This window comes from Mastacembelus armatus, chromosome 4, assembly GCF_900324485.2.
Source record: "Mastacembelus armatus chromosome 4, fMasArm1.2, whole genome shotgun sequence".
Taxonomy (NCBI): Eukaryota; Metazoa; Chordata; class Actinopteri; order Synbranchiformes; family Mastacembelidae; genus Mastacembelus; species Mastacembelus armatus.
The window spans coordinates 8,114,627-8,141,970 of NC_046636.1; the positions used below are offsets into that span (position 1 = coordinate 8,114,627).

The 27,344-nt window shown below is 38.2% G+C and overlaps 3 protein-coding genes across 4 annotated transcripts; 1 reads left to right on the top strand and 2 right to left on the bottom strand.

Annotated features, from left to right (window-relative positions):
* The first annotated feature begins 5,957 nt into the window (after window positions 1–5,957).
* On the top strand, window positions 5,958–9,842 carry gamt (guanidinoacetate N-methyltransferase). The gene is made up of 6 exons (XM_026323549.2): window positions 5,958–6,211; window positions 7,645–7,790; window positions 7,910–7,973; window positions 8,383–8,450; window positions 8,755–8,865; window positions 9,574–9,842. Exons 1-6 carry the CDS (start codon window positions 6,034–6,036, stop codon window positions 9,712–9,714), a joined length of 708 nt encoding a protein of 235 aa, XP_026179334.1. The 5' UTR covers window positions 5,958–6,033; the 3' UTR covers window positions 9,715–9,842.
* Window positions 9,843–11,300: 1,458 nt separating this feature from the next.
* ndufs7 (NADH:ubiquinone oxidoreductase core subunit S7) lies at window positions 11,301–15,378 on the bottom strand. Its single transcript, XM_026323550.1, has 8 exons — window positions 15,340–15,378; window positions 14,581–14,617; window positions 13,977–14,048; window positions 13,755–13,857; window positions 12,500–12,679; window positions 12,156–12,202; window positions 11,698–11,786; window positions 11,301–11,524 (listed from the first exon to the last, which is right to left on the bottom strand). Exons 1-8 carry the CDS (start codon window positions 15,353–15,355, stop codon window positions 11,427–11,429), a joined length of 642 nt encoding a protein of 213 aa, XP_026179335.1. The 5' UTR covers window positions 15,356–15,378; the 3' UTR covers window positions 11,301–11,426.
* Window positions 15,379–17,500: 2,122 nt separating this feature from the next.
* On the bottom strand, window positions 17,501–27,309 carry LOC113139950 (transmembrane protein 79-like). 2 transcript variants are annotated; one of them, XM_026323600.1, is made up of 5 exons: window positions 27,237–27,309; window positions 22,950–23,234; window positions 20,926–21,483; window positions 20,153–20,366; window positions 17,501–18,653 (listed from the first exon to the last, which is right to left on the bottom strand). In XM_026323600.1, the coding sequence occupies exons 2-5, from the start codon at window positions 23,221–23,223 to the stop codon at window positions 18,404–18,406; spliced, it is 1,296 nt and encodes a 431-aa protein (XP_026179385.1). In that variant the 5' UTR covers window positions 23,224–23,234; window positions 27,237–27,309; the 3' UTR covers window positions 17,501–18,403. The 2 variants fall into 2 exon arrangements, with proteins under 2 accessions (XP_026179385.1, XP_026179384.1); XM_026323599.1 differs by lacking the exon at window positions 27,237–27,309 and adding an exon at window positions 26,095–26,222.
* Window positions 27,310–27,344: the final 35 nt, after the last annotated feature.

The following is a 27,344-nucleotide window of genomic DNA, read 5'->3' on the forward strand; positions in this document are numbered from 1 at the left end:
CATTTTCTTCATGTAAAAATATACAAATAACCTGGACTTTCGTTTTCAGGGTGTTTTGCTGCAGAGGATAACTCATATTGTGTTAGAAAACCTGTTTTAGAGAGCAGCCCCCTGCAACACACTTCAGTTTTTGAATACATTAACATCCTATCATAGATGTTTTACTGAACTAATGCCTCAACATTTCCTGAAGGTTCAACAATACCTGCATTCAAATCATGTCAACATTTATAAAAAATGTTCAGCCAGATGGGGAAAACCATTCATATCACTAATAAATGGGCCATTTCTTATAGTCTCTTATCAGCAATTATAGCAATGACTCTGCTAAAGTTGCCTTCCTTTTACTTGCAAGTGTTCTATTTAATTGTGAAAACTAGATCACATTCATGCACACGTTGTCATTCTATAGTGTGTCACTTAAATCCTATGCAAAGTCAAATCCATGAAATAATTAAAGAACTAATTAATAATAAAAATAGAAGTACATAGATATCCATTTTAACAGTGTTCCCTGTGGTTTCACACAGCTCTCAGTGGGAAATGTAAATGTCAATGAGATTCACCTTCCTTTACAGGATAATGTTCATATCTGGCAGATGTTCTTGTTTATATTTATCTCTTTAATAAAATCTTTGGAGGATAAAATTAGGTCATGTTAGTATGTCAAATTTTATAACACTGGAATATTATCCTTAAAGACAAATCAAAACAGGGCTTGGTATGTGGGGAAAACACCTTGATCATGTTTCTTAACGGAAATTGGCTCACCAGAAATGGGACCCGTTTTGTTAACAAATAGTCAAAAAAGAGCAAGAAGAGGAACAAATGGTGAAAAAAGAGCAAGAAGAGGAGTATGTAATGTGGTGTGATTACCCCATGTTCTCATTATTAGTAACTATTCTGTATTTTGGTGTTTTTGCAGTAAACTTTGGATATGTTAAAATGGCTTTTGGGTTAGGATTATCATGTCCAATTATGTTCAAGCATACAGAGACGCAGAAAAATGTATTTATTCGTAAGGGCTCATGCACAATATTAAGCATAGTTTAATGCTAACCGTCATCCATGGTCCCTTGACAGATCACAGTTTAACATACACAAAACATTAAACAAAAAAGACAACTAATACAGCATTACAGTCGATGTCGGCTACAACTGTGAGTTAGAGTTGAACTTATATTCCAAGGCATTTGACTTACAAGCAACAGTTTTAATGAGAAAATTGCATGAAAGTCAGTCTTCGGTCATCCGTCTTAGACAAATATCTAACAACCAAAAAGCCAGACTGTTAGTAAAAAAACCTGTTTCTCAAGGTTCAGCTCCATTTGCACTGAATGAATAGCACCCTCTTGCTGTTGTGTGCAATAGAGCAACCCAGCAGATTTCCTTCCAAATCTGAACAAATGGTGCTATATCAAAAGGTGGAACACACCAACCTGAGAACCAGAAAATCCCAACATGTTAATTTCAACATGTTAATGCATCTGTATGAGTTATACAGGCTGTGGCTACCAAACCCTATTTCACTGTTTACCACAGGTCTGACACCCATTGGCTCAGGTATGACAGGGTAAACAAGGAATACCAACTGTAAAGAACTACAGGGTCACTAAAGTAAATCTGCGACTATGTACTGTAATATATTTCCGCATTTTAAAGGATCAGTTTACCCTCTCAGAGAAATAACCTTTTCTCACATAGGCTTGCCTCTTATAATCTAGTAGCTTAGTTTTGCTTTTTGCAGGATTTGAGATAGTCCCTGACATTTAGGCTAATCTAGATTATTTGTGATGGTCACAGAACTGTAGATTCATTATAAACAATTTCAACAGTAGCACTTCTTTCAAGGAACAGTGCCCCTGTTACATTTGATAATTCAACAAAAACAAAATCTACTTACATTATCTTTTCAATATATTACATTTTTAATTTTTAATTGTATAGTGACTATGAATATCTACTATAGAATACTGATTTGTCAAATTTGTAGTTAGTTCATAAGGCTCTTTGTATATTTTATATTTGCCATAATTTAAAAGTGGGCACTTATTTTTGTTCTGGTTATAGATTTGCTCATGCAAAAAAAAAACAAAAACAAAAACAAAAACAAAAAAAAAAAACATGAAATTGATAGGTATCAGTAATAATACAGTAAAATAACATCAAACAATCCTAACCTAGCTAAAATTATGAAATAAACTGAAATCTGAAACGGCTGCTGGTTATTCCTTTGTCATTCAGGAAGTGGTTAACAGTGTAACATCAACGTCCCATAAGCTCTTCAAACTGTTCATTTGGTAGGAAAGAACAGGGAAAGGCAGCAGTGGTATATCTGGAATTCAAATGGGATTTGCAAATTATATATTATATAGTCTTTCTTTTACCCTGTTTGAAGTAGAGTTTGCTCAAAAAGGAATAAAAGCCAGAAAGTTAAATCCTCCTAACTGTTGGCTGTTGTTCTTATCCGTCACTGATAACTTGTTTGAACTGTGTTTTATTATAAGCCTCATGACCACTGGGCTCTACTTATTTAATTGCATAGATTACTGCAATTAGTAGGCAACTGACAGGAGTTGAAATAAGAATTTCCATGTGACCCATGTTGGTCCTAGGTCTGTCATCTAAGAAAAGGCAGAAGACTAGCATGTCACTACATTGCGACAACTACATATATCAGATCATTTTCATCTTTATTAACCTAATCTGTTACTGCCTGAAAGCCATCAGTCGAATTATTGTATTGCAGCAGATGGTTCATACTGGAAGAACAAATTCTCATAAAAGTCAAACATAACTTAAACTTGAAATGTTTTTACACTTGCAAAAATTGGTCACAAATGTGATAATCAGCCAAACCATGTTTAGTCAGTTAACATACAGTATTACAACTATTCACAATTTTTCTATAACTGTGTACAAAGCTATTCCCTTTAAAGGATTTATTTTGAAACTTATGGTACTATCTAATCCAAAGTTGTATTATGGTCTCAAAAATGTGATTCTCATTTTTCTGTCTTTGATGAAATCTGCTGAAATGTGAAAAGAAAAACACCGTGGACCTCTGCACTGGCTGATAACGAAATGAGGGATTATCTGGCTGACCTGGGGAAGGCAGTCCATCTTCTGCCCTTTGACTCTGATAGCTGGATGTTACCTTTAGTTTGAGCCTGATAGAGAACTGCAGAAAGCAGCAGCACATTAAATATCAGAGATAAAGCAGTGAAAATAACAAAGCATTAGACCTGTCAAAAAACAGGTAACTTAATAAATCAACCAATTTCATATTGATACAGCACTGTTTTAAAATATAAGTGTGGGAGTATAATAAAGTGCATGTTGTCAACGGCCTTCTGAAGATGATGTATGTTGGATTTTCAAAACTCTCTAACTGGAGCAAAAGTAGTAAGAATAGGAATATAATGCCATTATGGTGTAACTAAAGTAATACTGGGCTACCAAAGCAGATTTACATAATATGAGGTTTAGGAGTTATGATAATCTGTGTGGGTTGATAGCACTGTAAACTCCATGTTTTTTGTACAAATGAATTGAAGCTTGAACCTTGAAAGATGATTAAATATTTATATAACAATTACATGCATCCACAGGCTATTAAAACATTGCTCTTAATATGATTTTCAAATAGTTTGCAGTGATTCAGCTGTCATGTAGCTTTTGAGAAATCCTCAGTAGAGAAAGAACACAGGTGTTTGACTTAAGGCTTTATTTTAGACCTTAGACCACTTGGTAATCCCTGTTCTGAGCACACAAGAGTGTGAAGGTTTAGCAACCAGGTAATGTTGCATAAGTCATCTTATGCACTGGATATAATTTTGATCTTTGAAATTACTGTAATCGAAATGAATGGAAATTTTCCCAGTCAGGTTTTTCACTCTCATGTTCACGTAGCTCTGCAATTCAATACCAACATTTACCAAAGTGGGACATTTACTGGAGCAAAAACTCATAAAAAAGGTTTTAGATTGGATTTATGGGGTCTGTGACATGACACATTTGAGAACTGCAAAAGAGTAATGGTTTATTGTTCATCACATTAGGCCACTGTGATTGCTGAAAAAAATGGGAAAATAAGTATTACTCAAAGATAGTGCGAATGAAGAGCTTCGTGTAAGAGTGGTAAGTGGATGAAATACTGTGATTTGATGAGGACCCTCATTGAGAAACTGATCCCACTCAGCTTTGCCTAATGGGAGTGAAGTGGATGATGGGTAACCAGGGCAGAGGGGTTGTGAAGATGATCAGTTGATGTATTTTTGACCTTCATTTGGTCTCACTGTGCTGGGATGCATATAAATGACAAATTTCCACTATTCATTTGTGAGCCTTGTTTTTAGGGCCCCTGTCAAATTTAAGTAAAATGTTTGACTCTCTAAATAAAAAAACTAAATATCTATTATAGTGTCTTTGCCTAACTCTGATATATCAATTGATAAGATAAGATAAGATAAACTCTTTAAGACCCCAGAAAGAAATTAATCTGCCACTGGCTAAGGTTTTGTAAAGCCTGTGAAAACTGTGTGACAGTGAATAAGAATCACTTATTTATTAAAAAAAATGTCCATTACATTTTCCATGGCTCATTATATCATCTTAAAATAGGCACTTTTGGACCAAATGGTTCTAGGGACTCTGTTCTAGGAACTCCCACACTCAGGAACAGACCCAACAAAAGACCCTAAGAGTTTTTCTGGTTCCAGGTACCCAATCCTGAGTTCATCCTGTTCGGCATGGGGTTGGCAGGACCTTGCTATGTTTGACTTCAGTTAGGATGTTTGCATTGTTGTGTACTCCTGTCAGCTCTTTGACAATCCAGCAGACAGTTTTAGAGTCCCATCTTCTACCCAGTTCTGCTGGAACCAATTTTTGGCCACTCAACACTTGTGTCAAATATGACTCACTCACAGTGTTAGCAGCAAAGAAATGACAAGAGGCATTGGATGATATTAACACATTAACTAACTTCGTGATGGAATATTTCACCAAAATCAATGGAACTGAGTCTTGTTTGATCTGTATCCCAGCAGAGCAAACATTTTCTCACTGAATATAAGTAGAAATGCACCAGTGGTAACCAAGCAGTGGTCTCTGGCCATATGACAAATATCTCTCCATCCCAACAGAAGCTGAAGCTTGATTCTTCATATTCAGCATCAAGATTTATTCATATTTTTTTTTACAAATCCAGCATGTATAAATTCCAATAAATATGCCTTTGTATCAACAAATTTGCTGATTGATTTGTGTCTCAAATATCCATACTCAGCAGTTAGAAAGACCTGGAGTGATGATTAAAGAAAGGATAAAATAACTACATATTTTAACTTAACCAGAGATGAAACAGGTCTGAAAAAACAAAACATATGCTCAGTTGTCAGTTTGTATGTACACTTAGCTAAAACTAATGCAGTCAATACATCAGTAATAAGTCCATCCTTCATGAAGGTGACAGTTTTTTTTTTGTTTTTTTTTTTTCACTGACAGGTGTTTCTATTATTTTCTCCTGGACTATTAAAATCAATGAGGCTAGTCCAAATAACAGAAAGACCTTTTGTCAACCGCAGCACAAAAGGACCATAGAGCTGACTCAACACCTCTATAAAACTGATTCAATAAAAACTGAACTTTATCACCTTCATGATCAGAGGATTTATGGCAAGTGTACCTAATGAACTAACAAATGAACGTACATTTGTGTAGCAATACATTTCCTTTGCTGGCAGCACTTACAGAATTGAAATCTGCGCACAGACACAAACCTAAAACAACACATTATAAATTCATCTTACCTCCTGAGTTAGATTTCACAAACTTAAAATTAGCCTGTTTTTTCCTCACAGAGTGAGCCATCTTGCCTGCAGAGGATCTTGGTATGTGTGTGTTTGACCTGTAGGGAGACTATCGCGGTGTCAGCGCTTCTGATCCCGAATATAAATCGCCGCCTCCTGCCTTTCCCCCTTTTCTGTGCGGAGACGGGCTCTGCCAAACTGTTTACTAGAACTGAACAACAAAATGAGTACCACTACACAGCCCATATTCTCCCAGGGAGAGGACTGCAAGGCCCAGTGGCACGACGCTAACGCCGGGTACAATGAAACCGACACACACCTGGAGATCATGGGCAAACCCGTGATGGAGCGCTGGGAGACCCCGTACATGCACTCCCTCGCGACCGTAGCAGCCTCAAAAGGTAAAACTGCTTAGTCCATGAAACCGACGGTGCTTCCATTATCGGACACGGGTATTCTCTAGTGCAGTGCGTCCGATAATGAGCTCATCGTTTCAGTGCAGCCTCTTTTTTTAAGGCTTAACCTCACATGTTTTTAAGTTTAACAAAAGCTTGTGTACATTTTAAATGTTGCTGTCAGGTGCAATTCAATTATTTGCCCTAAGAGTGAAGGGTTGAGAATTTATTGATTTCGAGAGGAATTAAAGTTTGCAGCTTTGAATCACATTTTACTTAGACCCCAACATATTCAACTTCCATGTTTGAAAAAAGTATTTGACCGATTTTCAGAGAAGTTAAATAAGTACAGTCATTATTACTATACATCTGTGGAAGTACCTTCCAGGTTATAAACCAACTCTTTAAGTTTTTGAACCAATATATACAGAACCTTTCGGTAAATGATCAGGCCACATGGGAGAGTGAACAGCATGTTGCTCAGTGAGCACCACAGCAGCTGTTACTCTGCTCATGGGAACAGTCCAAGGAGTCTGCAGGGGGGAAACAGCTCATCTGCTCTAAATTTATGTGAAAATACAAGGAGGCATCTTCACATTTGGTGCACAGACAAACGCGTGAACCAAAAACCTTTTTGTGCCACATTGCAAAAATCCACCATTTTTCATGGCATTATACTTGCAGTGAAAGCATGTTTCTATTGTCTTTTTTTATATTTAGTTTACCTTGCAACATGCATATGAAATAAAAATACATATATACATGATACATAATACATGATCTCTCTCTGTAGGGTTTCTGTAGACTCATTTATTTTATTTTTTTGGTTTTTGTTTGCTTTAACTTAATTTTCCTGCATATATATAAAAACAAATACATTTCAAATCTGAATGTTATAGAAATCTTAACATGCTACCATGGCAGCTGATTATAGCCTCAGTAACTGACTGAGAACAAGCCACAACAGATAGCAGTTACCCTTCATCTATTTATATGCTGAAAGTAAACGAAACCCTTTGGCCTTTTTGTCCAGCCATATGTTAAAACCAACTGGCTCACCCTTCACCCTCCAACAGAGAAGAAGAAAACTGAAACCAAACAGTGAAAATCAGCAATAGAAACAATGTGAGGCGTTTGGGTATTGACTCAAATTGTAATGCTATCACTTTGTTAATGAGCTCCAAAGGTCATTTTCTTAGGAAGTAAATTAACATTGTAAAGAAACAGGTGTGTCTGGATGTATTTAAACCCATGATGTTGTAGTTATATTATTTCCTTAAACAAGGTGGCAAACAGAATGAATTCACAGATGTGTACAAATTTGTCTTAAAAGAAGTAAGTCTCCCTGCCTACGATCTAAACATGCAAACACACTTTTAGAGACAGATATTCTCACATGGAAACCTTTGGCAGGTTTACTTTTTTTGTCTGTCCTGTAGGTGGTCGGGTTCTGGAGATTGGTTTCGGCATGGCCATCGCCGCAACTAAACTCGAGTCTTTTCCCATCGAGGAGCATTGGATCATTGAATGCAATGATGGCGTCTTTGCCAGACTGGAAAGCTGGGCCAAGTCTCAGCCACATAAGGTCAGTACACCCCCAGCGATGGTTGGAAGCTGGTGTAACTGCTGGTGGGTCTAGTTTATAGTGAAGTTTTCTCTTCCCGTCTTTAAACATGAAGATGCTGACGAGTTGTGTCTCTCCAGGTTGTCCCTCTGAAGGGCCTTTGGGAGAACGTTGTTCCCACCCTGCCAGACAACCACTTTGATGGTATGAACGCAAACCAGACTTCAGGGATCTTTGGGCATATATTGGGATGTTTAGCTCACTGTTTTGCTTGATGCACAAGCCTGAGTTTACGCTTTTAAGAAAAATCAGAGTAGCCGGTCCAAATCAAAGAAGTCTGTTTAAATAGCCTTTTTTTAACACCATACTGTCAGACTGCAACATCTTTTCAGGTTGACTTCAGCGCATTGACTTGGCCGTTTAGCTCAAATCACTGAATGCTGCACCAGTGTGAAAATCAATTGCCCATATTCTCATTTTTGAGGCAGGTGGATACAGCTGGAGACATTTTCACACTCCACTGCTTGAAGGACAAAAAAACATTAAACCTTGGTAGAAAAGTTGTCTATTAAACTTCTTGCATGTACACAGCTAACATTGTCTCTCCTTTTAGGCATCCTGTATGACACATACCCTTTGTCAGAGGAGACATGGCACACTCACCAGTTTGACTTCATTAAGGTGGGTGGTTGAAAAACCATACACGGAAGTTACACACGGGAGGTATTACTAAAAGAATAAAATTGTGGAGGAGGATAATCAGAGAATACTTAGAAATATTTGCATGAAAAGTGGACTAAAGACACAAAACATGCATCAGTAGACAATAGCAGTGAGTTTAGTCTTGAAAGCTCAGAGATACATTTAAGTGGTAACAAACAATGCTTCATTTGGTACACGTACCACAAAGCCGGTTCGTATTTAGGTTATGTGCCGATAAGATTGACAGACTGATTGATTTGCTTATGTGTCTGTTTTTCTGCAGGGCTATGCTCACAGGCTGCTGAAGCCTGGTGGCGTCCTCACCTACTGTAACTTGACGTCCTGGGGCGAGCTGCTTAAGACTAAATACGACAATATTGACAAAATGTTTGAGGTTGGTCACCTTCATTACCTACTTAACTGTTTTATTTGGTTCATTCCAGTGTGCTCTGTCTTCGTACTTACTTTCAGTACTTTAGCAAGGCAATAGAAGTTTTGTGTGTAAGATCACTACATTTTGGTATTTGAAGGAAAATATTTACCACTTTTCATATGAGAAAAAAGGATTTTTATACTGCAACATTAGAATGGCATTGCCAGTAAAAATGTCACAAGGAGAGGACAATGTTTTTTCCAACCATTGTTAATAAAAGCTACGTAAAATTCACATGTAGCATAGAAATGAGACATAGAGTGTCATTAAAGTTACTGCAATCATTATTCTGCAAAAATAAAATGTAAGAGTAAAGAGCAGCTTAGGGATGACCTGTTTTTTTTTTTCTTTTTTTGGATAAGAAAGATAGATAGTTACTGAGACATGATGAATAAATAGTGTAGTCATCTGGTCACAGGTAATGGCTGAATTGTAGGAATCTGTGAATCATTGTTTTTCTTGGGCAGCAGCATGTCTTTCAACAGGACAACTTAAATCCTAGTATTTGATTCATTTGTCTCATGCCAGCATTTATACATGTACTATAGCACTGAGTGCATAAGTGACTTACGTGCTGTGATAAATTTCATGGTAAATATTAACCTGCTGTAAAGACAGATAAAAGCCAAGTAACACCTCACATCGACCACCTCTGTTAATGATTTTCAGGAGACCCAAATCCCTCATCTTCTTCAAGCTGGCTTCAAGAAAGAGAAGATTAGCACCACCACAATGGATATTGTACCACCCAGTGAATGCAAATATTATTCCTTTAATAAGATGATCACTCCCACCATCCTCAAAGAGTAATGTTTGTGGACACTGCTGCATCATTTTCTTTAATTTAATGTGCCTTTCAGATCTGACTCTCTAGACCTCAAACTATTTTACTACCTGCCATCCTTTAATAAACTCAAGTTCATCCCTCTGTTTACACACACACTTGTATTTCTTTTTATATATATATATATATTTTTTTAATACATTTGCTATTTAGTGTGTTCATGCTAAACAGCAACTGATTCTCTCCTAGCAGACAGTGCTATGACTAACGGTTTTGTTTAGTCCAGTTTTGGACCAAGCAATAAATACATTACTGCATGTTTTATCAAGAACAATGTAATATTTAGATGTTTTCTCTACTTTAGCAGTAACACTCTGCAGACTCATTTTATTACTGCTGAAAATGCAACTACTAGAAAATGCAGTCACTGAAAGCTTCCTCAGTGTAATGTATGTCAGGTGAGTGTTTCGTTCAAAATTAAATGTGCAGTTTCTCAATTAACAATGAACAAACACATAAGGGAAAACATATTTAGAACGGCATCCTAAAATCTGAGAAAACTAAGATCAACTAAAATTATGTAATTCTTCACTGGTAATACACTACAGATAATCTGTACAAGTGCTTACTCTGGTTAATTTCTTTTAGCTATTTACATAATGAAATTAACATATAGTTTACAGTTATAGTTGGATGGACCCAGAGTACACTATGGTTTAGTTTAAAGTTACATGTTATGTAAATGTGTGGGAATAAGTTACCACCTGGTGAGGTCACATTAATCATTAGATGGATGGCTGGTGATGCAACACCAGGCTGCATCCAGGTGGGAAACCTCAGCAGCTGGTAGCTCCCAGGGCTGAATCAGGAGCTCATGACTTGTATTTTAGGAAGTTAGTCAAGACTCTCAAGAAAAATATGAAGAGACAGAAACAGACTTAATATACACGAGGGCAAGATCTTCACACTATGACTGAAACAATTAGCCAAGCAAAAATATAGCCAATCCATATATATGTACACACACACACACACACACACATATACTGTGATACATGGCTAGGGGCATGTGCTCTCTTGGGATATGCTGACAAACCTCAACATGATCAGCTCAAAGTTAAATACACAATAAAAATGCATTTCGCTTCAAACCCTGCATGGACACACAACACTGAATGTCAGAGGGTCTGATCACAGGAGCCACCTAGTGGCTCTAGCTTGGCTTTGGTGGCCAGAGGATTTAAAACACCTACTGGCAATTTAGAGTCACCAATTAACCCAGCCTAACTTGCATGTCCTTGGACTGTGGGAGGAAGCCAGAGTACCCGAAGAAAACCTACACAGCCATGGTGAAAGTGCTGACAGATATAATAATGCAATTTCAAGTCGAGCCCAAGTTCTTCAAAATACTGAAGATATTGTAGTATGCCACTTATTTCTTATGTTTATGACCTATTTTAATGCTAGGGAGAAAAATAATGCATATGGCTACTTGAGAAAAAAATTAAACCATGGTTTAAACACTGTCACAACTGCAAACCTGCATAAAAAGCTTAATAATAATCTAAGGAAGCAGTTGTGTTTAACTGAAATTAACTGCCACTGAACTGTCTGTAAATTACAACAATGATTTTATTGATGTTAGTTCCTGCAGCTCTATGTGGAGGAGGAGCAGCACTCCAAATGAAACCAAAAATACAACATTTACATACCAGATACACACATACTTATTACAAATTCATTTCCGATACCAGATCCTCATCTTCTTTTCACGTTTGATTTTCTTCTGCAGCTGTAAAGTACCATAGAGGAGAGCCTCAGCAGTGGGAGGACAACCTGAGGACACATAAGAAACAGTAAGCCTCATTTGAGAGCCTCAAAGCCTTCTACATACTTTGTCCACACAATGTATGTGTGAAATGCTCTACTTTTAATAGACAGTATTTTATTTGGCACTCAAAAGAAATGTTTTAGATTGAGCTGTTTCCACATTCAGCAGTAAATTTTACCTGGAACATAAATATCCACTGGTACAATTCGGTCACAGCCTCTGACGACAGCGTAGGAGTAGTGGTAGTAGCCTCCTCCATTAGCACAGCTGACAGAAAAAAAATATGAGGACATTTGTTTATTAGAATACTCAGAATTCAGGTTAAACCTATTCCTAAACCTGTAAGGACAACATAGCTATAAAAGAGCCACAAAGTTGTAACCATGGATATCTAACTGTGTAAGGTGTGACATTTCCATGTAAGTCATAGAGAAACACTGAACAAAAGCCAAACAAACAAAATCACAACACAGCTAAACAATCACAAACACAATAAATATTATCAGCTGTAAGGACTTTATGGATGCAGGATAGAGTAGATATAATTGAGATGATTGACAGGTGTGACAAAACAGGATCTGCTGAGGAAAAGGGTGGCACTGCCTGGAATATAAATCTCTATAGGTGGTAAATTACCTTCCCATGGAAATGACGTATCTGGGCTCAGGCATCTGGTCATACACCTGTTGCAGAGAAGAAGTCGTTCAGCTCTTATATATTGTCTGACTATGTACTCATCTATCCTCTTCAGCTGGTGATAGGCTTCATGCCAGTCCACCAATCCACCAACAGGGAGCTCATAATCCCACCAGCATTTACACAGCTATACTGTTCTCAACGCTCCCACACAGAAACATCTGAGAGTGACAGCTCCTGACTGTGTCTACTTCAGTGCAGAAAACCAGGATGAATTGAACGAGGCAGCAGGTGGGTTATTACGTGGTGCATCATGCATCATCCCGCACTCTCCCTCCTCTCACCTTCCGCAGTGCTGGAGCCATCTTATTGGTCAGCGTTCCTGCCACGATCATGACGTCAGCCTGTCGGGGACTTGCTCTGAACACGACTCCAAAACGGTCCATGTCATAACGGGGTGCCGCCATGTGCATCATCTCCACTGCACAGCATGCCAAGCCAAATGTCATAGGCCACAGAGAGCTCTGATGGGGAAAGTATAGGAGTGATAAGCAAATGAAACACTCACAGACTCATGACACTTACCTTAGGTTACTGTTCATAAAAATGTTTAAATTATTAAAAATACACTTAGTTAAACCCACCATTCAACCAATTCAAAATGAGCACTGAGCATGTGTATAGTCTAGGCTTACTGCCAGAACTCTCTTACAATTGACAAGCTGTTAAAACGATTCTCAAATGTAGCTGACTTTATTATTATTGTCATAACTGCTGATGTAAATTATAACCAAATCACATTATGAACCAAAGAAATACTTACTGTAATTACTGGTGAACATTGTGCAAAACTAAGCAGATACGAGATATTTTAAAAGCTCAGAAACATGAGCCTGACTAAAGGATGAAAGTGCCAATTTATGTATAGACATAGAGATCCATTTTCAAAAGGCAACACCACCCACAAAGGGACACAGCCCAGCACCAGCCACGGGTGAATGATAAGAGTCATAGCCATGAGATTCAGCCTCTTCTTTGCTCTCTCTTTTTCTCCCATGTGTGAATGTTTGTCCCTGTCTCTATCTCCTTCTGTGTTTTTGTTTCCTTTGTGTAAGTTTCGCCTTGTGTGTATTTGTGTAGTCTGTTCACTTTCCAGGTCTTTATGGTGGAGATGTGGTCATGTGACTCAGAACTGTTTGGCTGCATCTGACAGTTGCTTAACACCCTCCCAGATCATATTCTACATATAATTTATGCTCACAATATAATTTTGTAATGCTGATTGTTCATATTCTACATGTACTATATTCTGTACACATAACATCTTCTACATGTCTGTCCATCCAGGAAGAGGAATCCCTCCCATGTCATTGTTTCTGTGATTTCGTCCAATTTTCCATTTTCTCCTGATCCAATTCACGAATCTTAAGAAAGAGGATGTAATGTGCCGTACAGACTGAGAAGCACCTTATGCAAATTTGTTATTTGTGATATTGGGCTGTATAAAGAGAACATACTGTACTTCTGATTTGACAAGTGACATGACACACATTTACACACAGCCATTTAAAGAACACATAAAACTACTTATCCACTCACCCTGCGTGCCCAGTTAACCAGGTCATCAAGCTTAGTAATAACATACTCCCCCTTGCTGCTGGCTACAGCCACTGCTGTGCTCTTCTCTCTGACTGGAACCACACTGCAACAGAAGGACGGAAGCGCCATTTACCATGTGCAGAGTGTTTACAGGGTGGCTTTTCTTCATTCTGATATTTACTCAAGGATTGTTTTTTTGTTTTTTTTCCCGGGTAAGCTCACCTCGTGCTGGTATTCTCAGTTTTAGCAGTGCTGTGTAGACTTTTCTGTTGAACAGCAAAAACTGAAATGGGCCTATTGGATGTAGAGTCAAAGAGAAATAACAGTGATGACAAAAAAAGGTTATGGCAAGATGAAAACTGATATCTTTACCATAGTATATCCATATATTAAAACACAAGATTGTTAAGTTAAAAAATTTAATTTAGTCATTTTTAAAATCTTTTGATTTTAAAATCTGATGAGTGATACCAATTTTGTCTAAACCTTCTAAACTTCATGATTAACTTGTTGGTCATTAGGTCAAGGTAATATTTTAGCAGTTTCTTTTAGTTTATCTTGCTATTGCCTTCAATGGGAAATCATCTGACTTCAGAAGATGTGATATACACTGGACCTTCTTCTTATATTATTTCAGATTGCTATTCCATCCTGCATTTTCAGGCTATTGTGAAGTGTGAATTCAGCTTTTTAGATGCCTGGGGGGGAAAGGTATCAAATTAAGTATGAAAAGCACAGCCAACCTCTGTAAGGGCCACAGGACAAGCAGTACAGAGTGGGATTAAATTAGGTCTCCAAACCAAGAACAGGATTAGAAGGTTCTTACCTTGTTGAAAAAGAGCCAAACATGGCCAGGCGAGGCACTGCAAAACAGAGCATTAAAACATTAGAAACTATTATTATTAAATAAATAACAGTGATATATTGTAGGAATTCAAGCTTTATCTTGGCTGATAATTACGTCCCAAAGAGTGGCCTTAATAAAACTGCACATACAGCTGTGACACAAGTCATTAGTTAGCTACAAGCAGCAGACACAAACACTCCCAGTCATTTACTTAAGAACAAACACTTAACGCACATTTTAACGCAGTCATTATGAAATATGCATTTTCATAATCCGATTAAAGTGAACTTGTTTTGCTACTCCGATAGAACTAAATTTGTCTTAACAAGAATTTGTGTTACTAATCTGATTGATGTCCTCTAACTGGAAAAAGCTCGCTTAACTGATATGTCAGGGGACACACTGGTGAAAACCCTAAACTGTCACAGATAAATGTTATAAAATTGAATTCTAATTGTGAGTTTGCGCCTTGGCTACTGGAGTTATCGTTATCTGAACTAACGCTCCTGTTCATGGAGAGGTGCTAGCTAGCTAACACTGTTAGCCGCCATGCTAACGCAGACGGAGCAAGGTCAATGTGTTCATTCACTAAAACTTACAAACCCGATAACTGACACCGCCAGCCCGCTAGGCAGTGCGACTGTATGCATCTACTATTAAAATGCAGTGAATAATATCAGTATGGAAACAAACCAATGTTTGTTTAAAGCGCGTCATTTTAGCCAAAACATCACTCACCAACCAACGCCGCCATCTTTGGGTTTCTACTTGCGTCGAACTGCTTCCGGTGCTGTAAGAGCTCGAGCTTCTGAGGGCGCTGCGGTAACCCTGACAACCAGATAACACTAATGCTTCTACTACTACTACTACTACTAATAATAATAATAATAACTGATCATTATTTTTTATCATTAACATATCGTCAGGTTGTTAAAACTCCCAAGTTCACAGAAACAACACAGATGACCTGTCATCACTGTCCTCAATACTATACAACCCTGAAGTGGTTGACATTGACAAATACTAATATGTAATGTATATTATATTAGCAATAAATTGGTGAATTTATAGTTCAGATTCATGGTTTAGTGTGTAATTCAGGCTGTTTAGCTCCCCCTTGTGGAAACTCTTCAGACTGTAAATCTGAGTATAAATATATATAGTATGTATGTGTATACATATATATATATATATATATATATATATATATATATATATATATATATATATATATATATATATATATATATATATATATATATATATATATATATATATATACATATATGTATGTAGAGAGAGAGAGAGAGAGATTGAAAATACATTATATAGTGTTTTTCTACCCCCAATTGTATTAGTCTTCTTTTATTCTGGATGAAATTTTAATTTCACTTTAACTTTTGGATTTTAAATTTGATTTTTTATTATGGTCCTGAGCAGATACTTAACAGGAAATTTATCACAGAACAGACTAAAGTCAACTTGTTTTGGTGCAGTTTCAGTAATACTGCATCTAATTTGGTTTTTGTCATTTATTCCCTGGCAGGATAATCTGTGAGAAATGTTCTTACAAACGTGGTCACAACTTTGGAAAGTACACTAGAACTGACTGATTCTTGTTACACAGCAGTCTTGAAGAATAAACACTTTCACTTGACTGTGTCTGACCCAGAAAATTAAAATGGAGCCTGGTTCTTCTGGTTCAGCTGCATTCAAATGTGGTTGTCATAACAAACACATAGGATCAGTCAGGCAGTAAAGACACTCCTTGAGTTTAGAAAGACCTACCTGAGCATGAGTTAGACCCTCAATATAAAAAACCCTTGGTCATATTTAATTAACAATGGGGTGATGGGCTTAGACTTTTCTACCTCCTGAAAAAAAATAATCATGGGCATCGAGTTATAATAATTTAGTCAAACTACTATTTGCAAGGTCAAAATTATTAGGTATACTTTGTTAAAAATAATTTAAATTGTTAGTGTAGCATCCGCTACATCATTACGTGGGCACAGTGTATATACCAGCCAAACTGTCAGTCCTGTAGCATATGCACGATACAGAAACAACAAATCATGTTGGAGCTCTTGAGCAGCCTGTGGTTTTACTGAGAAGCTTCCAGAGCAGAGGAGACAGCTGATGAATATGAAGTGATGTTCATCTGGTTTTCCATGGATTTAAAATCCCATGAGGTTATGGCAAATCAGCATCACAGCACGGAACAGAGCAGAGGGTTCTTACTTAATCTGACAATTATTTTTTGATGAATCACTTAGTCTATAAGAAACTCAAATTACCCTGGGGTCCAGGCCAGCTTGAGCATACAAACACATGAAAATATAAGTCTTTACTTTTGTGTAGGGTGACTGAAAGCTGCAGAACAGCTTCTACTCAGAGATTGTGGTGAGATTGTTTTTGTTGCCTTTACTAAGCAGGCAAAGGTGACTAATTTTCTATTTTAGCAGTTATTTTTTATTTGATGACACTGCTGCACAACTTGCCAAATTTTAAATCAGAAATGCAGATTATGCTAGAAGAATAAATATTTCAAATAAAGAGAGATAACTGTAGAGAAAGACTGAGGAGAAGTAAATCAATATAGGCAAAACTATATTAAATGACATGAATTTGTTAGCAGGATCTAACAGTAAATTGTAAAAATGTAGACATCCTAATGAAATTGTTTTGTGGGCAGAATCTGGTTGCCAGGCTGGTAGTCTGAGACATATAAAATATCAAAAATTATATGTTTGCACATCAGTTATCTAACCCCCAAAAGCTGCAAATCTGACCTGTAAAACTCATTAGTTAGTCTGACCTTGAGGCAAAAATGGAGATTAGTTATTTGACTGTGGAAAATAAAATAACGTTAAGGAAAGAGAACTGTCAGCATCGAGTTTATTAAAGACACATTTTCAGCCATGGATGTTCGTCAAACATGCCTGTGTGTGGGAATGAAACTTTTCTTTTCATTAGGTTGGAAATTTAAAAACATTTGAGGCTGAAAATGTTTGAACTGACACAAAACTTTTTGGTCAACCTAATGAAAGTCATCTGGATCGTCCTCTCATGTTTACTCAAAAGAAATCATTTGCATCCTGTTTTTTGTTTTGGCTTCATTTCGGTGCAACAAACTGAGCGAGCAACATCAGCAGCAGCGGGGATGCCAGCAGGGTGGAGATGGAGAGCAACCAGAGAACATCGAAAGCATGTTATCACGTAATGACAGTCCCAGCACCGAAAACACACACTGCACTTAATCCAGGAATAACTACTCTGTCAAATCAAAAGCAGCAACTGGTCAAAACCGACTGGAAAAGATTCAAATACAGTTTTACAAATGGTTTTTATTCTGCCTTCATCATGGAGAAATTTTCTGGACAGTTAAAATAATAATAAAGTCTCAGAAATAAAGCTGCTTTGCTTGTGGTTTTTTTTTTTTTTTTAAAGGTCAAACCAAATTCAGCCATATATATATCAGAGCTCTTAAGTACTTAAAGTTCAAAACATTAAATATAGGCACTGGAATAGCTTAAAAGGACAAAATGTTTTAAAACTACAGCATTGTTCAAAGGCTTTCTCCGCCACTAGCCGGCAAAGAGCTCTTGCGTTTCAGATAATAAGCATGAATCCACATTTTAAAAAAGGTCCTGTATAGGAGGAGCAAAAATACAAGTTAAGCTGTCACAGACTTGGAGGTTACAGTGGCAGCATGTGTTACTGGGCTGAACTGCAGACCACAGGAATGGCCTATATTTGGAAAGATCTCCTCCTCTGAAAGAAGAAAGCGCAGCTCGCCTCCTCACTGAGAGTCCAGGATGTCTGTGGGTAGGATGTCTGGTTTGCCACTCGGACTCTGTGATGTCTCCCCTGACCAGGAAGAGGGGGTGACCTGATTAAAGAGGACGTCCTGAGAGCCAAAAAGTGGTTCTTTGAGATTAAGGATGAGGAACAGATTAAGAGCCACCATGGCGAGGAGCGGGAAGATGGTCAGGCCGGAGCCAAAGCCTCGCCAGGAGCTGCACACGTTCAGAGAGACCCAGTAAACAAGCCTGTAAAGGATACAAAAGAACCACAACAACAATGAAACATGAAATCAGATCAAATTCAAACCTCACTGATAAACTCTTATCTCCTCTATAACAAGTGTTGCTGAAAGAAGTACTCAGACGTAATAAAGGACAACTCAACCTCCAACCTTTTACCTTAATGCATCAGCAATTATAAACAAATATTCCAAGATGTACTGTATATTCTTACTATGTAATGATTATTATTATGCAATAATCACTACTTTTACTTAAGTACTTCAGGGGTCACCAGATAAATTGGTAAAGTTATGTATATTCATTATTTCACATTTTCTGAAATTTTTGCTTTTCCTGCCAAATGTGGGATAAATTTACCTCAAATATTAAAATGATCTGTGAAGTTTAGGGCGAAGAAACGTTGCGAGGTGGATATATTTTTCACTTCAGTTTTTGTACAGATGAAAGAAAAGAGATATAATGTGTTAACTGTTGAGCTTCATATGTGACAACAGGTAGATTATCTTTACTGTTAGACTGAGCCATAAGTGTTTCCCCATGTATCCAGCCTTTATACTAAATGAAGCTAAATATCTTCTTCCTCTCGCTCCATACTTACAGAAAAAAGACATGATATCTAAGTTCTCGTCTAATTCTTGGCAGAAAAGTCAGTAAAAGTATTTTCCAAAACGTCAAGCTATTCCTTTCCATAAAATTAAGAAATCAGACACCCAGAGACCATCTATTGAAAATACAAGAGGGTCAGACAGAAAAACTGAATGAAAACAGTATTCCACAGTACCACAGTCAAACTGATAGATAACTTTAGTTTCTAGAAACTAATTTTCCTACTGATATTTAATAAAATACTTGTCTGGAGTCATTTCTGATACGCTCAGGTTGTTTGATGTTTAAATATCTGGAACAAACTGGAAATGAGTCCGGAGGCGCTGAGTTCATCTTAACTTATGTCAAGGTCTGAGTCTATAATACTCTGCCAGACGTCCTCTCTGGTTTTGGTAACAACAGTGGTTGAGTTTTTTTTTTTTTTTTTTTTGGGCCATGGGAGTAGAATAGCTGAACGGATGACAATGTCGGTCATTCGGTCTGGACTGAAAAACCTCTACAACATACCCTTTCATGTCAGGATGAAAAACAGTTGTGATCCAAAATTGAATGCGTTATTAAGCTGTAAAATTTCTGAGCAACATTTTATCTGCATCAGCATGTTGTGTTTGCTTGATGACATAAGGATTTAGCTCGAAGCATCACTGTGCCTTACAGAGGCAATGAGCAAAGCTGCACTAAATGTTTTGCATGTGCTGCTCTGTGGGTGTGAACGTCCCATTTCAAGTTTTGTTCATCATGGATCAGTGTGATCAGGTCTGTGTTTCAAAGTCATCAACGAGCTGTATTAAACTAGACTTTGCTCAGCCTGATTGTCTCTGCGTGGGTTTGATGAAACACTTTAATGTGCTTCATTTCATTGGGAGCCACCTTTATGACCGACCTTTAAGCCTCACCTTCCAAAGATGAACATGGCAACCGTTATAGGCACCAACTTCAGCTGACCCTCAGGCAGCAAAGAAGCCATGGCCACAAGGTTGAGGATGTAGAGAAGTAATTGCTCCAGGGACGCCCTTACAAACAGCTGCTGAACCGCTGGTCTTCTTGGGAATGGCTCCTGCAGACTGAAGGAGCCGCTGCAGAACTGGCATGCTGCACTCATGAGCATCGCTGCGCGGGATAAAAGAGTAATAAATATTAATTAGCAACTTGGATCTGGGTCAACAACCTTCAGCGACTCCTAGCTGCACTTGATCTCATCTGACAGCAGACTTTGTTTGTCTAATTTTTTTAATTTGCATACAGCAACTGCCAGCAAAATGGCTCACATGCAAATACTCCTCACTGCCATCAGCTTGACAAATAGGTGAGATGAAACTGGTCTGAAGAGGTTTTGATTTTGGATGTTTTTGCCACCTATTCCCCTGTTCTCGTGACCCAGGTTGGGAAGTCATTAAAAGATTCTGAAACAATTAGGCCACAATATAGTTTCCATTTAAAGCTACGTGCAGGAGAAGGAAATTATGCTTCTCCTCCGAGACCCAGAGAGATGTCTGTTGCACAGCATGTGAAATGAAAGCATGTGAGATTAAAGGGGACAGGAGACATTGAAACATTCCAAGACAAGGCGGCCAGACAAACCAAATCCTCTCTTAATCTTTATCTTTCATTTTTAAAACTCATGTGGCTATTTTTGAATGTCAGTGCGCAGGTGCTGTGTGCAGCGTACCAAGCAGAATGGGGATGGCTGCCACCACACAGCAGTAGAGGGCAAAGACAACACGGCTGGCAATGTCAGGGCAGTTGGGGGGTTTGATGGGGACATAGAAATAGAGTGCGTAAAGGATCCCGGCTGCACACAGAAGTGAGGCCAGGACTGACAGAAAAGCGGGAACCCGGCCACTCTGACAGCATTTACACTGGCAGCAGCATCGTCCCCGATCCGAAGCCTCCTCCGCGGCCTCACATGTCTCTCCCTGCGCCTCTGAGCTCCACACTCTCAGTTCCACACTCTCCGGTGGTGGACCTATAAGAGGTCGACCTTCGTCCACTGTGCAGTCCAGATTGGTGGATTCTGGACTCCATCTTGGTGTGTCTGTGCCATTGGGGATGTCTCCCTGAGAGGCCTGGACTGGAGTGCTGATGCAGTTTTCCGTGGCAGGGTCCAAATTGTGCGCTGTGATGATTGGACTGGAAAGAGTTTGATCCAGCTCCCTCTTCTCTGTCTGACCTGTTTGTGGCTCCTCTGGGAGTCTGTCGCTGGGCTGCTGGTGGCAGGGAGCAGAGCCTGTTCAAATCAGAGCACATCTTATTAAAACAAAATCAGATATTAAAAAGCAGTAAACTGCAAATACCTTCACTTACGAAGTCAACGGTGCACAGCAGAGGACTAGGTTTCATGTTTTCAGTTTGCATGTGGGTTGACATTTTATATTCATCTTATTGTCAACAAATTCCATTAAAAGACCCAAATCAACCAATTCCGTAAACAATGTCCTGCTGCTGTAAATACTCAATAAGGCACCAAGCATGTATTAATCCACCAAACATGTATTAATCCACAGCTGAAAATAGTCCCAAACAATTGCACTACTTATTCCTGTTTGAGTAACATTTGCTAAAACCTACAATGCCCAGAAATTTAAAGAAATAACTGAACTTTTTAAAGAACGTTTCTAAAGATTTAGGTATTCAGGAGGATCAAACAGGCTCAAGGTTGAATGTCACAGACAGGGCAGGAAGTCAGAAAGTGGTGAGAGAATAACGTACTGGTCTTTTCATGGGGTTGGTTGAGAGTAGGAAAAATACAGACTATTACCGACCTTATGTACTAAAGCAATAAAATAATATTCTATCTATTATTTTTGTTTTTTGGAGTTAATTTTATATCAGTGATTTGGCTGATTTCAATGCACAGAGAAAAAGCTCAGATCAACATCAACCCTCAAAAAAGAAATTAAAGCTCATAAAAATCCATTTTAAACCAAAATGTAAAACTATCCAGACTCTGATCTTAATGACTCATGATGGAGCAACTGCAGATGTTGTCTCAACTTTTCACTGCTGCAGGCCATTATATCAACATCCATTAAACATCAGGAGCTTCCAGGAACGCTTGTGCTAGTTGCAAACCTTCATCCACTTCAAATTATAGATAGGGTCTCCCTACAGCAGGACAGCAGCACTTCACACTCCAGATGCAACTCTCACATGTTGACCTGTTAAAATGCACTGTGGGATGCTTTGTACTGGGTGCTATTTTAGCTGTGATTTGGTCTTCTCTCAAACTGGACAAATGACACATTATCTGAAAGCTCTAAGTTTCCTGATTTTTACACATAACATTATAATGCAAGAAAGACTAACTAAATCTGACACTGAAAAGGTTCCCTTCTTAAAAAACAAGTTTAAAAAAAAAAAAAAAAAGTTAATTCTATTCCATAGAGTTAAATCAGAGAATATAAAGGTTCCTAAATCAGTAACACAGGACATGGATGCAGTTTTGGTCCAGAGCTCCTGCAGGTTGATCTGTACATATGTTCAACCTTTTAAAGCGTAATTTTCACAAGTGAAAAGACATGTACGCTACTTATTAACTGTTGCTCTGCTTTAATCAGTCCTGACTGTGTATTAACTCCCTATGGACTCAGTCTGGATTCAAAATCAACTTTAGCCCATATAATTTTCTCTGGGCTCCCCTCAAATCCAACAGCTCTGACAGACAAACTGTAAAAAGGCACAGTAATAACTCACCCCTTGGCTGATCTGTTGCTGGTGACGGTTCAAGGGAGCGCTGGGAGCCAGAGATGGAGTGGGAGGACGAGTGCAGCTCCTCCACCGAGGACTCGGGACTGTCTGACACCGGCGCCAAGGAGATCTGTGTGTCCAGGTCCAGGAAGGGGGAGAAGGACAGCCTGGCTGGGTCGATGTCCTGGAGCTGGTTGATGATGTCGCTGATGGACTCCTTCATGCTGTCGATCTCCTTCACATTCTGCCGGTTATTGGCCTGAAGCCCTGAGGTGCTCATAGTCACAGAGCCTGAGAGGAGCAGCAAAAGTTCAAAAAAGTCAGAGATATGACAAAAATCAGTGAAAAAATCAGCAAAACATGGACCCACATGGCTATGAAATCAGATCTTTTCTCCAAGTGACTAGAGCAGCCAAAACCATGCACATCTTTAAATGTCTTACATCAATATTTCATCTGTACTTTCTTTATTAAATACAGGCTTAATCAGCATAACCCCAGAGAGGACATTTAAGTTTATTATTAAAGCTTTGTAAAACTACCAAAATGAAAAGTTACTCAGATCTTGATTTTCCCCCAAATCACAGAGCAGCTACAGTTATCTACAGAAGCCAGAGACGCCCAGTCATAATTTCAACTGAATCTGTTTTCTTTGACTTTTTCTTAACTATGAGTTTTATTTTGAGAGCTCTGCATTTCTTACATTTTATATTGCCTGCTCCCAGTTTCCATTGAGTTTTCTGACAGGAATATGGTTTAGCCTTCATGTTAGGCAAGTATAGACCCTTAAAACCTCAGTCTTATTGGGAGCGTTTGTGGCGTGATGTCAGAGAAGAGGAAATGAACTCTCTATTCACATGAGTTTATGTTAGTGGTTTAGTTAGAATCAGGAGGTGATGCCTTCTCCGCAGCTCTGAATTATTCATAGTTTTTTTTTTTGTGTGTTTGTTTTGGATCTCAACAAATCATCATATGCAAATATTATAATCCAAGGCATAGATTCTATGTACGTCTGATAACACTCAAGAATAATAATGAGACTGTTTAACCTTAAATAAGAACAAACTATGGCATTTTAACTATATAAGATCTATAAGATGCATTTTCTATTAAACCTCTAAATGAAGGGCACATGTTGTGCAGAATACATATTTGTAATCCTAGAACCAAAAGATACTGCACATACAGTGGAAGAGTTCCTCATACAATTGGGTTATGTAATTTTTAATTTAGTCACATAGATTTTTGGTGGGTGTTTTCCACGCTCAGCCCAGGATGTTTAGACTCAGTATAGCTACTGCAAATTTGACATTTCTAAGCATTTTACATATAAAGTTTTGGAATACTAGCACACTGATATCAACATCAGTGTCTGGGGAATATTAACCTGTTTTGAGATTTTTCCTACTCTGGAATACCTGGAGATTCTAGGAAATACTCCAATTTGCTTTCTTTCTAATTTAAATCAGAAGTTTGATATCTGTCCATCTGTGTAAGACAAAGGTAAAAAAACATGTATTTACACTTCAGTTTTTTACTGGTTTAAACTTTAAACTAATGTCAGATGATGCTTTAATCAGTGATCTTTAGAAGTGCTGGTGGACAGGGCCAGGCTAACTGTTTCCCTCTGTTTCCAGTCTTTATGCCAAGCTAAGCTAACAGTGTCAGTAACAGTTCTTAAACAAACACATTATAAATAAATTATAGGTTAAGGTTAGAAAACCTTTCAGCTTTAAAGCATAAAGACACTGATTTGGTACCTGATACATTTTAGTATGTGATACATATAAACTGATATTCAGAATGTATTGAGGTTTAAAACACAATTCAGTATTTCTCCAACAGAATTTAATTCAATTAGAAAATAAAACAAAGCAGAGAATACAAAGGTTAATGTAGAAAATATATATATATATATATATACTACTTTGACTACTTATGGGGTAAAATACTTAATATCACAATTAATCGGGAGGATAATTATGTAGAAATTCATCAAGTAGAGTCACAGACACTGTGACTGTGGCCATAAATACCTAAGTACATTTACTCATTAACTCTATTTAAGTATAACTTTGAGGTACTTGAGTATTCCCATTGTGTATCAGTCTACTTTATATATTGATGCCCCTCATTTAACAGAGAAATACTGCACTTTAATAGAACTGCTGCAGGTACCTGACACTCATAAAATATGACTCACTGGCACAGATTAAATCATAAAACATGAAGCAGTTTAAATCATCTCCGCCTCGACCTGATGAGCCAATAACATAACACTGACAGATGTAATACCTTCAGCTGCTAATACTTGTCTGCGTTTACTTATTTATAACACTAGATGTAGAACTTTTGTTTGTGCTGGAGCGTTTAGACAGAGTGAAGATCTCCCACTATTCGCTGCTTTTTCGGTCACTTCTCGCTATAGAAACGCGTAAAATGCGCCTGAATGTGCGTCTGTTGGGATAAAAGCTTCTGATAAACAAGTGGAAAATAACACCACGCACATGGCTCGCCCTGCATTTATTTGAACTGTATCAGACGCATCTGCAAATTGAATCTGGAGCATTTTCTTCTGGATTTTTTTGGCGCACATCCAAATTAGGCGCAGAGTCGGCACGCAAAACTCTGCGGCGAGGCGCTTTCTCCAAACAAATGAGGGCTTTGCTTTACCATGTATAGTGCGCAATTAGGGCCCGTCTGGCTTTCGGAGAGGCATAAATCTGGGTGGTTATCAGACCTGCATGTGGATGTGGAAACGCGCGCACGGGGAAGAGGGGGGGGGCACTGTGCTTTATACTACCCACTGAAAAATAACTTTTCTCCCGCTGCTGAGCAACTCTCAAACAAAAAACTTTTCACAGGTCCTCTTCCACATAGCAAGTAAATCCTGGTCTCGCCTGGGTCAGTTTAAAGGCTGCGCGGTGATAAATAAATCACATGAAGCCAAAAATGCGCCCGAGTCTGCACGCGTAAAAGGACACACAAGTCACTCTGAAATAGAAATCTCATATTTTGGGCCCATTCAGCAACAATTACAGCAGTTAACTGTTAGATTTCACAGAGAAATGTGAATTAATTTGGCTCCTTTAAATGCCTATTGCTACGCGTCTTAGAGAATTGGAAACATTACTCGTGGAAATGAACTTACTTTTTGTCGGTGGTCGCAGATTATTCGGTGAGTTTACCCTCTTCGCAGTTGAAACAGAGAAAACCCTCCGTTCTTCTCTGCCTTTCTTCCCTCCCCCTCCGTTTGCTTTTTTGTCTTCCACGATCCTGAACTTCTGAATCAAATTTCAGGTCGGACAAAATACAAGGCTTTTCCCCCGCCCACACCAGTTTTTTTTTTTTTTTTTTTTTTTGGGTACCATGTCAAACACCATATGGAGCAAATAAAGCCAGGGGAGCAGCAGCAGCAACAGGAGGAGGAGGAGGAAGAAGAGGCAGCACTTACTCTGAGTTTACCTTCAAACTCAACATTAACAATCCCATCCATCACAAACAGGAGTTTATCCAAACAGGGAGGTAAACATTTACACTGACTCTAAACTTCAGTCTTCCTCTACTACTCATTCACAGGATAAATGTGCTACTGCTGTTTAAAAACCTTTAGCTTTATTACATTTTTAATTAACCAGCAACTTAGTTTCTTATTAAGCTCTTAATTCTTACCCACTGTAAAAATACATTAAATATATTTTCTTTAGCACTGTTCTGAAATTATTCAGTGTGAGATGAACATTAGTTGTTTTTTCAAAGCAGGAATATTTTATAAATATATAGGAATTTTGTCCCCAAAGTTCAGTTTCTTACATTCACCTGTTTGAAAGGAACTTGAAAGAGGCAGGTTGAGATCACATTATCCTCACAATCATTTGATATTTTAAAAGAAAGGTGTTTAATACAATAACACTCACATATTAAGCTGCTATATACACAAAAGTGTTCCCACCTATTTCTCCTCCACTAATCTTTTCCAGTTGCTCTCCTGAACCTTCGCTTTCCTGCGGCACAGGAAGTGATGAGCACTGTTTTAGCAGCAGGGACTTTTTTTTTTTTTTTGCAAACCAAAAGAAGCCAGCAGTCCACACCACTGTGACCACAGAAACTGAAAACCCAGGGAAGATGTCAAAAATGTAAAAAACAAAACAGAAGTATTTGATTGTAATTTCCAGGTTTTACAAAGCAGACCTGCAGAGACGGTGTGTGGAATGTGCAAACTCACTTACAGCAATGAAATTTGATTCTGTTGTATCGTTACTTCACTGATGAAATTAGCAGCTGTTTACCAACCTCTGCCTCCTCTTTCTCCTCTGTCTGAGCTGCATCAGTCTGGAGCAGCTTTATGACAAATTGCTTCGCACTTGGAAACGTGGCTCTAGCATAAAACGTGATATCAAT

Bases quoted from the DNA above. Each gene is read 5' to 3' on its own strand.
- gamt (XM_026323549.2), top strand. From the start codon at position 6,034: ATGAGTACCACTACACAGCCCATATTCTCCCAGGGAGAGGACTGCAAG. The intron at 6,212-7,644 runs GTAAAACTGCTT...TCTGTCCTGTAG, and splicing joins GACCGTAGCAGCCTCAAAAG to GTGGTCGGGTTCTGGAGATT. The intron at 8,866-9,573 runs GTTGGTCACCTT...AATGATTTTCAG, and splicing joins ATATTGACAAAATGTTTGAG to GAGACCCAAATCCCTCATCT.
- ndufs7 (XM_026323550.1), bottom strand. The intron at 14,049-14,580 runs GTAAGAACCTTC...TACATCCAATAG, and splicing joins TTTGGCTCTTTTTCAACAAG to GCCCATTTCAGTTTTTGCTG. The intron at 12,203-12,499 runs GTGAGAGGAGGG...TCTCTGCAACAG, and splicing joins TGGCTCCAGCACTGCGGAAG to GTGTATGACCAGATGCCTGA.
- LOC113139950 (XM_026323600.1), bottom strand. From the start codon at position 23,223: ATGAGCACCTCAGGGCTTCAGGCCAATAACCGGCAGAATGTGAAGGAG. The intron at 20,367-20,925 runs GTACGCTGCACA...TATCCCGCGCAG, and splicing joins AGCCATCCCCATTCTGCTTG to CGATGCTCATGAGTGCAGCA. The intron at 18,654-20,152 runs GTGAGGCTTAAA...TATCCTTTACAG, and splicing joins GCCATGTTCATCTTTGGAAG to GCTTGTTTACTGGGTCTCTC.